A 13116-nucleotide genomic window follows, 5' to 3' on the forward strand; every position below is an offset into this window, starting at 1 on the left:
GTATTGAACCATGTATTATTTTAGCCACTGGCCCCAAACGGATACCTGTAAATTTTCTAATTGATACTGGAGCTCAAATAAGTGTTATCACTGAAAAAACAGCCAAAAGGTTAGGATTGGATCCCACCTGGAAGAAAATAAGTGTAATAGGAGTAACTGGAGTCCCTGAAACCAGACCAATTAGCACAGTATGTGTTTGCATTCCAGGGGAGAACTGAATAACTAAGATAAAGGTGGTCATCAGTCCATATTGAACTAATACACTAGGATTTGATGTCCTAGCAAACAAAGTCTGGAAACTGCCTGATGGGACAGTGTGGAGCTTTGGTGCCCCACCATGTGAGGTTCGGGTACTTGAGGCAGCCATTAAGTTACCTCCCTCCAAAATAACAAAAGTTAATCAATATCCTTTAACGACCACCGCTAAAGCAGGGATCAGAGAGGTGGTCAAAGATTTGGAAGACTGTGGCATTATAACTAGAACACGCTCGCCCTATAATTCTCCGGTATGGCCAATACGTAAACTGGACAGTAGGTGGCGACTGACAGTGGACTATAGGAAGCTTAATAGTAATACGATGCCACTCACAGCTGCTGTTACTAACATTGCTGACTTAGTCACTCAAATCCAAGCTGAACATAATACGTGGAAGTCCACACTGGATGTTAAGGACATGTTTTTTATGATTCCTCTTCAAGAGAAGAGGAATCATAAAATCACCGGTCACGAGCGGCGTCCCTCAGGGGAACGTGTTGGGCCCAGCCCTCTTCAACATCTTTGTCGGTGACGTGGACAGTGGCATGGAGTGCACCCTCAGCAAGTTCGCCGATGACACCAAGCTGTGTGGTGCCATCGACACGCTGGAAGGGAGGGATGCCATCCAGAGGGACCTTGACAGGCTGAAGAGGTTGGCCCGTACCAACCTCATGAAGTTTAACCGGGCCAAGTGCAAGGTCCTACATCTGGGTCGTGGCAATCCCAGGCACAAATACAGACTGGGCGGAAAATGGATCGAGAGCAGCCCTGAGAAGAAGGACTTGGGAGTACTGGTGGACGAGAAGCTCAATATGAGCCGGCAATGTGCTCTTGCAGCCCAGAAGGCCAACCGCGTCCTGGGCTGCATCAAGAGGAGCGTGGCCAGCAGGTCGAGGGAGGTGATTCTCCCCCTGTACTCTGCCCTCGTGAGACCTCACTTGGAGTATTGCGTCCAGTTCTGGAGCCCCCAACATAAGAAGGACATGGACCAGTTGGAGAAGGTCCAGAGGAGGGCCACGAAGATGATAAGAGGGCTGGAGCACCTTTCCTATGAGGACAGGCTGAAAGAGTTGGGGCTGTTCAGCCTGGAGAAGAGGAGGCTCCGGGGTGACCTTATAGCAGTCTTCCAGTACCTCAACGGGGCCTACAAGAAAGATGAGGAGAGGCTGTTCAGGAGGGCCAGTTGTGATAGGACAAGGGGTAATGGTTTTAAAATAGAGGGAGGTAGATTCAGATTGGATATTAGGAAAAAATTTTTTACCAGGAGAGTTGTAGAACACTGGAACAGGTTGCCCAGAGAGGTGGTGGATGCTCCATCCCTGGAGATGTTCAAGGCCAGGTTGGACGAGGCCCTGAGCAACCTGATCTAGTTGGAGATATCCCTGTTCCTTGCAGGGGGGTTGGACTAGATGACCTTTGAAGGTCCCTTCCAGCCCTAACCATTCTATGATTCTATGATTCTAAGAGAAGGATAAACCTCAATTTGCATTCACTTGGGAAGGAATACAATATACCTTTAACTGACTTCCCCAAGGATACAAACACTCCCCCACTATTGCCCATAATGCTCTGGCAAAAATATTGAAGGAAATAGAAGTCCCAGATGGGATAAATGTTTATCAACATATTGATGATATCTTAATTGGCTGGGATAACCGAGACACAGTTGGAGAAGTGTCTAGTAAGGTTTGGACCACACTGACTTCACTGGGATTGGAAGTCCCTGCTACTAAATGTCAGGGACCAAGTCAAGAGGTTAAATTTCTAGGTGTTTGGTGGTCAGGAGGAGCCATAGCTGTGCCAGCTGATATCCTGGCTAAAACAGAGGCTAGTAAAACTCCGGAGAATAAGAAAGAACTACAACAGATACTTGGAACTTCAGGTTATTGGTGAAAACATATCCCTGGATTTTCCATAGTTGCTCGTCCTTTATGCAACTTAATTAAGAAGAATGCCCAGTGGCAATGGACCTCTCAGCATGAGGAGGCCTTGAATTTACTGATTCAAGAACTACGTATATATCAGACTTTGGGTCCTATACATCAGACGGATCCTATACAAATTGACTGGGAATTCAGTGAACATGGTTCCCACTGTAACTTGTATCAACGGGGACCAGTAGACCCTGATAGACCTTTAGAATTCTCTTCTCATTTATTAAATGATACAGAGCAACAATATACTGATTGGGAAAGGGTATGTTATCGCTAATACAAGCAGTAAAAAAGGCTGAATGGATTTGTGCGAGCCAAGATATGGTTGTTCGGGGTCCCTTCCTTCTCCTGGAATCGGTCAGGAAAGGGACTCCTCCCCCTCAGGGAATTGCCCAAAAACCCACTGTCCAGAAATGGTACTCCTCCTACCTGGAAGGTACCAGTCAGTTGGTTACTATTACTGAAGGACCTGTAAAAACATCTAAATTGCAAAAGGATGTTAACGCAGATCCTTCTATGTTAATCAAACCTAATAAGCCGTTTGCTTGAACCTTGTAGTCGAGTCTCTTTTCGTCACAATGGTTTGGGGTTGGAAGGGACCTTCAAGATCATCTAATTCCAATCCCCCTGCCATGGGCAGAGAAATCCTCCACTACACCAGGTTGCCCAAAGCCTCATCCAACCTGGCCTTGAACACTTCCAGGGATGAGGCATTCACAACTTCTCTAGGCAACCTGTTCCAGTGCCTCACCGCCCTCAGAGTGAAGAATTTCTTCCTTATATCTAATCTAAATCTGCCCTCTTTCAGTTTAAATCCATTGCCCCTTGTCCTATCACTACATGCCCTTGTCAAAAGTCCCTCTCCAGCTTTCCTATAGGCCCCCTTTAGGTACTGGAAGGCTGCAATAAGATCACCCTGGAGCCTTCTCTTCTCCAGGCTGAACAGCCCCAACTCTCTCAGCCTGTCTTCAGAGGAGAGGTGCTCCAGCCCTTGGATTATCTTCGTGGCCCTCCTCTGGACTCGCTCCATGTCCTTTTTGTGTTGGGGACTGCAGAGCTGAACACAGTATTCCAGGTGGGGCCTCACGAGAGCAGAGTAGAGGGGCAGAATCACTTCCCTCGACCTGCTGGCCACGCTTCTTTGGATGCAGCCCAGGATATCGTTGGCTTTCTGGGCTGCCAGTGCACATTGCCAGACTATGCTCTTTTCACTATTCTCTTACTGAGGGTCCAATCAAATAGCCACCTTCTAAAAATCTAAGAGACCACAAAGGCAGTTCAACACAGGCATCAAAATCATAGGCCTCAGGACATTCTGGGAAAGAGACTCATCAGATGTGTCAGTTTATTCCTGGTGGACAATCTCAGCCACAGAAAGCCAGTTCATAGGTGGGATTTTTCCAAACTCTTAAGAAACATAACCACTAAAGCACAGAGGTTAGCTTCCTTTGAAAACTATTATTCTTACTAATGCATTACCTGGAAAAAACACTGCAAAACATTCATATTGTGTTGGCAAATTCTCAAACTCAACATTTCTCTTTTGAAGGAACGTGAAGTCAGGATTGTAGCTGCTGCCCAACATATTAGGCAAGAGAAAGCAAAACTGAACACCCCTGTTCCTTGCCATACCACTGCGGAAATAAGAAGTCTGTTTATGTCCTTCCTTGTTATCTTGTATATTGTTCCTGCCTTTGTTTCTCATCTGATGCCTCAGAACCACTTCCTCTACTGTGGCTGTCAAAAGTCCTTAACGACCACGGGAAAGGCGACAGGTTTGAAATAATAAATTCCAATCAGTTCTTGCTCAATTTTCTACACCTGGAGAAGCAACTAAAAATTATTCCTGCATTTCTTTTGGCATATCTTTAGATGCATGACTATTTGGTTTCAAAGGCACAAATGCAATTCTGGTAATTATTCTGCCTTACCTCTGTAACACCACAAGTCAACAATGCTGTAACAAAATCTGAGATTCCTGCTCTTGATTCAGACACCCGCCCCTGTTGTTACCCATGATGTATCTTCATTTCAGGGATCTTTTCCTTATTGGTTAAAACAAGCTTATTCCTTTGCCCTTTACATTTTGTGTAAGAAAACATTGTTATTTCTTAGGAAATGCACCCTAAACCAGAACTCTCCTTTCCTTCTCTTACACGTTCCCAATTTGACAAGCCCTACCCGTTCTGACTTATTTTTGGAGGGTCTCCTACAATTATCATAGAATCATAGAATGGTTAGGGCTGGAAGGGACCTTCAAAGGTCATCTAGTCCAACCCCCCTGCAAGGAACAGGGATATCTCCAACTAGATCAGGTTGCTCAGGGCCTCGTCCAACCTGGCCTTGAACATCTCCAGGGATGGAGCATCCACCACCTCTCTGGGCAACCTGTTCCAGTGTTCTACAACTCTCCTGGTAAAAAATTTTTTCCTAATATCCAATCTGAATCTACCTCCCTCTATTTTAAAACCATTACCCCTTGTCCTATCACAACAGGCCCTCCTGAACAGCCTCTCCCCATCTTTCTTGTAGGCCCCGTTGAGGTACTGGAAGACCGCTATAAGGTCACCCCGGAGCCTCCTCTTCTCCAGGCTGAACAGCCCCAACTCTTTCAGCCTGTCCTCATAGGAAAGGTGCTCCAGCCCTCTTATCATCTTCGTGGCCCTCCTCTGGACCCTCTCCAACTGGTCCATGTCCTTCTTATGTTGGGGGCTCCAGAACTGGACGCAGTACTCCAGGTGAGGTCTCACGAGGGCAGAGTAGAGGGGGAGAATCACCTCCCTCGACCTGCTGGCCACGCTCCTCTTGATGTAGCCCAGGATGCGGTTGGCCTTCTGGGCCACAAGAGCACAATTGCTTATCTCAAAAAAAAAAAAAAAAATCCTTTGCATGATGTAATAAATTATACCCCTTTAGAGCTTCTATTCCATTTTATTACAACTCTCACAGCATTCATCATCCCCAGAAGGGAACCTACAGGAAGGCTGTGGAGGGACTTTTTGCAAGAGTGTCCACTGATAGGACAAGGGGAAATGGGTTTAAGTTGAAGGAGAACAGATTGAGATTAGATCTTAGGAAGAAATTCTTCAGTACGAGGGTGGTAAGACTTTGGAATAAATTGCCCAGAGAAGTTGTGGATGCCCCCTCCCTGGAGGTGTTCAAGACCAGGTTGGACGGAGCCTTGGGTAGCCTGATCTAGTTGAGAGGCATCCCTGCCCATGACAGGGAGGTTGGATTAGATGATCTCTAAGGTCCCTTCCAGCCTATGCCATTCTATGATTCTATGATTCAAAATCAAAATACAGTGACTCATCTTTTCATCTTAGTATTTTGCCTTCTCTGTTCCATCCCTTTCCTTCCTGCACAAGCAGCATACAGGCTGACTGTAATGTGGAATAATCTTTCAAACTGAATGCAAGTGAAGCAAGTTCTTTTGGATTGTATCTTTTCTTTGGTGCTTTGATAACATGATACAACTCGGTCACAAAGAGGAACTAATGCTGAAAGCCAAGCTCTTCTTCTGTATTTCAGGGTGAGGGGAAAGATTATGCACACTAATTTGTGTCAGGATATTCACAAAGATTAGCTATGTTTTGTTAATACTGGCTTTCCCCAAACGCCCTTTCTCAAACCGCAATTAGGAATCAGTAACCTAGCATTCTTATAGAGCTGCTTCTCTCATTTCCCCCATCAGTTATGCAGGAAGTCCTGTCTGAATTGTTAGATAATGCTTAAATTTAGTGAATTCTCTTCCCCTGAATGACTATCCACCAGACAGATCATAGTTGTGGTACTGGATGTGAATGGAAGCCTCAACTGGACAAATACGTATTGACATGATAGGAACATTCTGCTATCAAACTTCTTGATATCAAGACAAATATGCATGAACTCATTTAATTTACTTTGATGAGGAAAAGCTAACTACAGTAGTCAAATTCCAAGAGAGGATAGAAGGAAAGCAGTTTTAACTATGGATTGGCTTACCTCTCCATACCTTCAGCGACTTGGAAAAGGGACAGGGCAGACTTCTCCCTTGTCCCTTCAGAAAATACCACCCCACTTTGGGCAACAGGATCGTAGATAATATCCTAGAGGAGTTCAGTTACCAACTGCCTATTTTCAGAAACTCGCAGATGAGGAAAAAGACACAGCCAAAAGAGAAAAACAAAACAAAACATAATAATCACTCATCACAACTACAGGAAAATTAAAGCTGTTAAAAGATTTATGGAAAACATGCAGTACTTCCTGAAGACAACTGCAGCAGTCAAATAGCTGCTGAAGAAGGAAACCAGCCAGGAAACATTCACTTTTCAGAAAGGAAGCAAAAATTCATCTCAAAAGGAAAACTCATTATTAACTTTGATCTGCAGTAAGTATTTAATGTAAGGACTCACTGAAAAAATATTTGTGTCCCAAACTTGAACTGTAATTTTCCTAGACTGAATCCAAGCTTTGCCACAAGTTCTTGCTTTGGCATTTGGATAGGAAATGGAACATAAGATACTGTAAGTAATTCCAGCATCCTCTCAGGGAACCTGTTTTGAAAGAAGAGCTACTAACAATACTTGCTGAACTTGTACTGAAAACTGACTTTACTCTGGAAACAAAACAAGCCCTTGTAGCATCAGAGGTTCAGTCAGCCCCCTTAAGGCTTCAATGCAAATCAAATGACAAGAAAAATGTGGTATGTGAAAAGGAACAATGACAAACTCCTTCCATGCTTAGAAAGCTTGACATGAGGAGACAAATGGCCCCACAATAGCCTACATTCTTCAAAGCTTTCAGATGGAAGTGATTTATTACAGAAAATATGATAATTCCAGTTAATCATTCTGACTTTTCTTCAAAATGCCCTAGCATTGTAGGACAGCTCAACCAAGAATCCCTTAAATAAAACATTCGTTTGAGCAGCTCCAAAATAAGAAGAAATGAAGTAACATGACTCAATGGAAGTCTCAGTAAAAAAAAAAACAAAACCAAAAAAAACCCACAAAACCACAAGCAGAAAAAAAACATACAAACAAAAAACCAAGCAACTGGAAACCCAATCAGTATTAATCAAAGGAAAATTTGATCACTCCCTTTAAATTAACTAAGAAAAAAAATCACTGCAACAAATTAGCCTCATACAAATATGAATTTTATTTACAATTTTCCAAATTATCAATCAAATCCAACTTCTCAGTTAAATGTGTAGCATTTCTCCTTTAAAACAAATTAAACATTGTGTTCTTTTTACATCTGCAATATGGAGTCCATAGGTACATGCTATTTGGGGCATCTAGAGTAACAAATTTAAGTCACTTCATGTGTGTGTATAACACCGAAGGTATTCTGTGAAGACTCTTTCTTCAAAATGTATCTGCTTCGGGGACAAACATTTCCATAACCACTTTCGAATGCCAATTAGTTAGGAAGGTTTAAAAACCCAGTATTTTATACCAGGACATACTGTTCACATATATTTCAGGGTGTGTTACCATGTTCATATTGCAAAGTTGCCTGCTCTATAAGCAATGCCACTGAAATCAGACTAAAGATTATCCACGGATCTAGATATTATTCAATGTGAATAAAAATGGCCATTGATGACTTTTACTCGGGTATGTGTAATTATGGGCCAGTCTGTACCTGATCTGGTACCAGTGCGACGTGATCTGTTCTGAAACTTGAAACCGCATGGGTCGTTATAATAAAATCTTTTACAACTGTATTGCACGTAAGTTCCTCAAAAGCACAAATCTACATAACAGTGTCCTGAACTCAGAATTTACCTGCTAACCCTCATGAATAGAATCAACCAGATGGTAAAATTGTTTATTTTTCTCATCCCAGTGTCTGTGAAAGAAGAGAAGAGGGAGAAGATATATACACTTCGGAATCCATTCAGTTATTTGTTTCTTCTGCATGTGATTTGTACTTCAGAGATGAGGATTTTTAAAAAATAAAATTAAAAGCCAGACAGACCTTGGATTTATCTTTAAAAGTACCTCAAAAACATAACGAAAATTCAATTTAATTTTGATACATATTAAAACATTTTAGTCGGTTCTGTCCGACAGCATAACACGACAGAAATGCACAAGACTTTAAACATGCTTTAAAATGACATTCAACAAAGTATTTAAAATTTAATAAATAGCATACAATCACACACAAATACATTTCATACTGGATCTTTAAGCCTACTAAAAACAGACTGGCAAAGAATAAATAAAACAGTAGTTGACATTTTTGTTTTTAAAAGGTGTAGATTCTTGTTGTCACGCTAGTAGCCACATATTAACCTGCTTATCACAAAATTGGAAGTTATGAGCTTTTTCCCCACTGATCTTTTTTGCTCCAACATGTAATATCATAAAAAAAAAACAACACTGAAAGGGAATTTTTTTTTTTTAAACAACCAGTCTGCAACCAAGTAAACCAGGTTTTAAATACAACGAATAAATAGGGAATTAGTAAAGCAAATTCAATTGCAACAAAAATGCAACACCCCAAGAAAAGAGCCATGGAAATATATAGCCATTGCAATATTAGACAATAATAGTACTTAAAGTGATAGTGCTTGTGCACTAAGCTCATTAGAGACCTTAATATGATTTTAGTGCAAATCCCTTGAGTCCAAACAAGCTTCATACCCTACAGTATTAGGGAAAGATCTATTACCAGTTGGAACTTCTTCTGTAGTGTATTTGTACATATCGGATATTTAAAGAACTAACATGTATTGTAGTATCTTCGGCCCTTTTTTACTTCAAATGGAAAAGACTAATGACTGGGGATTTTACATACTATTTGGCTGTACCATATTTGATTGCGGTTTAGGAAAGTTATAAAAGCTTTTGCCATCAGTTTATCTATTTTATCTAAATTTCACAAATCATTGCATTTTGTACTTCCGAGAGAAAAAGAATGCTCCTGGAGAAAGTTTCTCCTCCCTTTAAATAAGTTCACATTATGATGAAATTCAAGAATATTTAGACAAAGTGTTGTATAAACTCAAAGAAAAGTACATATTTTACATTAGCAATCCTTACCAGCATTTAGTATATTAAGTTACAAGTATGTTGGCAATAATACAACAGAGTCAATTCCTAAAGGAAAATAATTCTGTACAAATTCACCTGTTAATATGGGGTTAAACAGGCAGCCAAGTCAGTCTTGAGCAGCCGTGTTTCTGGTTTAAGCTACAGTACCAGGATAAACTAAATGTGAAACTAACGGGGATAACTTCAGTTTAACGAGTAATCAGATTACGCTGGATACACACATCGTGTATCCAGAGCCATTAAAGCGTTCACTCTCATAGTTCCATAATGTCATCCAGTATAAGAAATGTTTAATCAACCACACAGGCTAAAACAGCTTTAACAGAATGTTGTCCTGGATTTTTTAAAACTAAAAACTAGTTTTAATTGTGAAGTACAAAACAATGACAGATATTGCTCCAACTTGTACACAATCTTTCCTAAACAATCCGTACCTAGCAGAGTAGTAACGCCTCATCGTCACTAGTTTCATTTTTCACTGTTGCTTCTAAGCAAGTGTCGGGTATCTGGGCAGTGTGTACGATGCCACAGCTCTCACAGGGGCCATCTCGACTGCATGACCTTACACCGTGATGTGTTGCACTGTAAGGCTGTCTAAGCCCTGGTCCTTGATCTGAGCTGAGATCAAGTAGAGGTCTTGAACAGTCATTCATGTCAAAGTCTGAGGCTACATCAGAGACTGGAATTAACATTTCAACATCATCATCCTCTTCTCTTCCACTTACCCCGTTATCAAGCTGTCTCAAAGGACTTTGGTTCTGATTCACTGCGCTCGATCTCCCTAAGGTAAAGCGTACCCAGCGTAAGCCTTGAGTCATACGACTTAGCGCGCTAGTGAGCTGGTGACGTGCGGGACTCGTGCTTGGGGGCTCTACACTTGTCACTTCTCTTCCGCTATCCGTGTTACAGCTACTGCCGCTCTGAGCTGAGGAACTCCCACATGCTCCTACTGTTGCTTCTATTGCTGTTGCAGGAGGGACCTTCTGAGGCAAGGTGGCTGCAACACCACCGACTGCTCCTGCTGTGTCTCTTCTTTCATTTTCTGTGTCTGTATCATCAGATTCAACTGAAAACAGACTTCTGTGTGTACTATTTCTTTCAGTTTCTCTGCTAGTACTTTGGCTGGCAACATCATCTCCATCTGCTGAGACCAATGCCAATGATCCAGAATGACGTGACCTTGCAAAATTAAAAATTCTATTCCAAATGTTACTTGATCTGCCAGCAATAGGAAGTCTGATTGAGGTAAATCCAAGCTGAGATCGTACTGCCAGTCTCAGGTTTTCCAGAACTGAAGCCTAAATGAGAAGACAAGCAACAGTCAAGCGTTGACGGTATGTTGGCATTGTTCTAACAGAACAACAACAATGATTGTGCAAAACAGCATATTATCACAAAGTTCAATGTAGAGTCTTAAATAATAAAACATGTCGCATCTTCAATATTAAGGATCTGACGTACGTAGCAATAAGCTATTTTAAAAACAAAGCAGGCATGAAAAAAATCTAGATTCTCTTGAGGAAAAAACATTATGAACAGAGAAATTAAGCGGAAATATATATGGAAGAAAAGGGAGAATAAAAGAATCAAGGACCTCTATATAAAGGCAAAATGAAAACCAACACACTATAACCTGGATACGGAACACTGATTACATAAAAGTACATCCACAGGCCCAGTGCAGACCTAGTACAGAAGGTATAGAAGATCTGTTAACGTACAATCTTACCAAGAAAATAAAGTAGTCACTGTGGATTTTAAAACACAGTACATAGAAACATGCCTCAAAATTTTAGGATTTAAAAACGAAATCTTCCAGAAAGATTTAATAGAGGTGACCTCTCTTTATCCACTACATGGGGCTGCCTAGAATAGAGACTAAATTAATTATCCTCTCTAGCAGAGGCTTGTTTGATTTTTTTTTTCCCCCCCATTCTGGCATAGCCATAGCAAGTTAAATCCAGTTTCAAAATCATAGAATGGTTAGGGTTGGAAGGGACCTTAAAGATCATCTAGTTCCAACCCCCGTGCCACAGGCAGGACACCTTCCACTACATCAGGTTACTGAAAAGCCGCATCCAACATGATCTTGAACACCGCCAGGGACAGGGCATCCACAACTTCTCTGGGCAACCTAGTCCAGTCTTTCACCACTCTTGCAGTGAAGAATTTCTTCCTTAGATCTAATCTAAATCTATCATTTTTCAGTTTAAATCCATTGCCCCTTGTCCTATCACTACAGGCCTTTTTACAAAGTCCCTCTCCAGCTTTCTTGTAGGCCCCCTTTAGGTACTGGAAGGCTGCTAGAAGGTCTACCCAGAGCCTTCTCTACTGCAGGCTGAACAAGCCCAACTCTCTCAGCCTGTCTTCAGAGGAGAGGTACTCCAGCCCTTGGATCATCTTTGTGGCCATCCTCTGGACTCGCTCCAGCAGCTCCATGTCCTTCTTGTGTTGGGGACTCCAGAGCTGAACACAGAACTCCAGGTGGGGTCTACTACAAGAGCAGAGTAGAGGGGTAGAATCACCTCCCTTGACCTGCTGGCCACACTGCTTTGGATGCAGCCCAGGATGCGGTTGGCTTTCTGGGCTGCAAACACACATTGCCGGCTCATGTTGAGCTTCTCATCAACCAGCACCCGCAAGTCCTCCTACTCAGAGCTGCTCTCAATCCATTCTCTGCTCAGCCTGTACTTGTGCTTAGGATCGCCCCAATCCACGTGCAGGACCTTGCACTTGGCATTGTTGAACTTCATGAGGTTTGCATGGACCAACCTCTCCAGCCTGTCAAGGTCCCTCTCAATGGCATTCCTTCCCTCCGGTGTGTTGACCACACCACACTTGATGTCATGTGCAAACCTGCTGAGGGTGCACTTGATCCCACTGTCCATTTCACAGACAAAGATGTTAAACAGCACCAGCCTCAATACTGACCCCTGAGGAACACCACTCATCACTGGCCTCCACTTCAACATCAAGCCATTGACCGCAACTCTTTGAGTGTGACCATGTAGTCAATTCCTTATTCACCATGTGGTCCATCCATCAAAGCCATCTCCCTCTGATTTAGAGACAAGAATGTCGTGCTGGAAAGAGTGAAATGCTTTGCACAAGTCCAGCATTGCTTTAACGCTTCTGGTTAATTAAAATCATCTTACATGTTCTAAACTATACATTTCCCAAATTTGGCATGTGTTTTCTAGTCATTCAGCTATAGAATCGTGCATGCCTGTATTCTTCTGCTTAAAACCTTGTACAACTATTAAATTGTAAGGTAACACAAACATATTAACACCTTTGACTTGAGGGTTCTTTACTCAAACTTACAGAAAACACTGTCACAGCTACATAGCTCAATTCTCAAATAATTCAGTAGAAAATCTGCCAGATGCCCATGATTCTGAAAACATTCACTGATGTGGTTAGTTACAGCATAAAGTCCATATTTGCATCTTCTAATGAAGATTAGGGCAAAAAAATATTCTTCAGAATAGCCTGTTTTCTCTCAGTTAAACACTTAACATACATGCATATATTTCACTTTCTTTACAAACACTAAACTTCTGTGTTCTCATGCAGTCAGCTGCAGCTCCCTTCCACAATTCTTCAGACACCACAGGGCATTCAGAGCACAGTATCCAAACAACACTTCATGATCAACCTACCCCTTCCCTTCCAATAGTTCACAGAATATTTTAATTCAAGAATACAAACACGTATGGTCAGTAGCCTTACTTTCTAAAGTTACTGGAGAGACTCCTACCCACCCTTGGAAATCCAGCTCTGAAGACATTTAGCAGTTTTAGGCAGAAAGCATTACATACAAACCAGAACCAAGATTCCTCTGGTTTGAAACTACTAACTTCTAGGAAAT

General features: G+C 41.9%; 1 protein-coding gene across 1 annotated transcript in view; it reads right to left on the reverse strand.

The window, feature by feature from the left end:
• Positions 1-8356: 8356 nt before the first annotated feature.
• The window catches only part of LRP12 (LDL receptor related protein 12), a 55702-nt gene continuing 50942 nt past the window's right edge, over positions 8357-13116 (reverse strand). The window contains exon 7 of the mRNA XM_086609509.1: positions 8357-10543. Coding sequence (XP_086465635.1) covers positions 9680-10543 — 864 coding nt within the window. The 3' untranslated portion in view covers positions 8357-9679. The remainder of the gene's footprint in view (positions 10544-13116) is intronic.

Source organism: Tauraco erythrolophus, chromosome 3 (genome assembly GCF_009769465.1).
Source record: "Tauraco erythrolophus isolate bTauEry1 chromosome 3, bTauEry1.pri, whole genome shotgun sequence".
Classification (NCBI taxonomy): Eukaryota; Metazoa; Chordata; class Aves; order Musophagiformes; family Musophagidae; genus Tauraco; species Tauraco erythrolophus.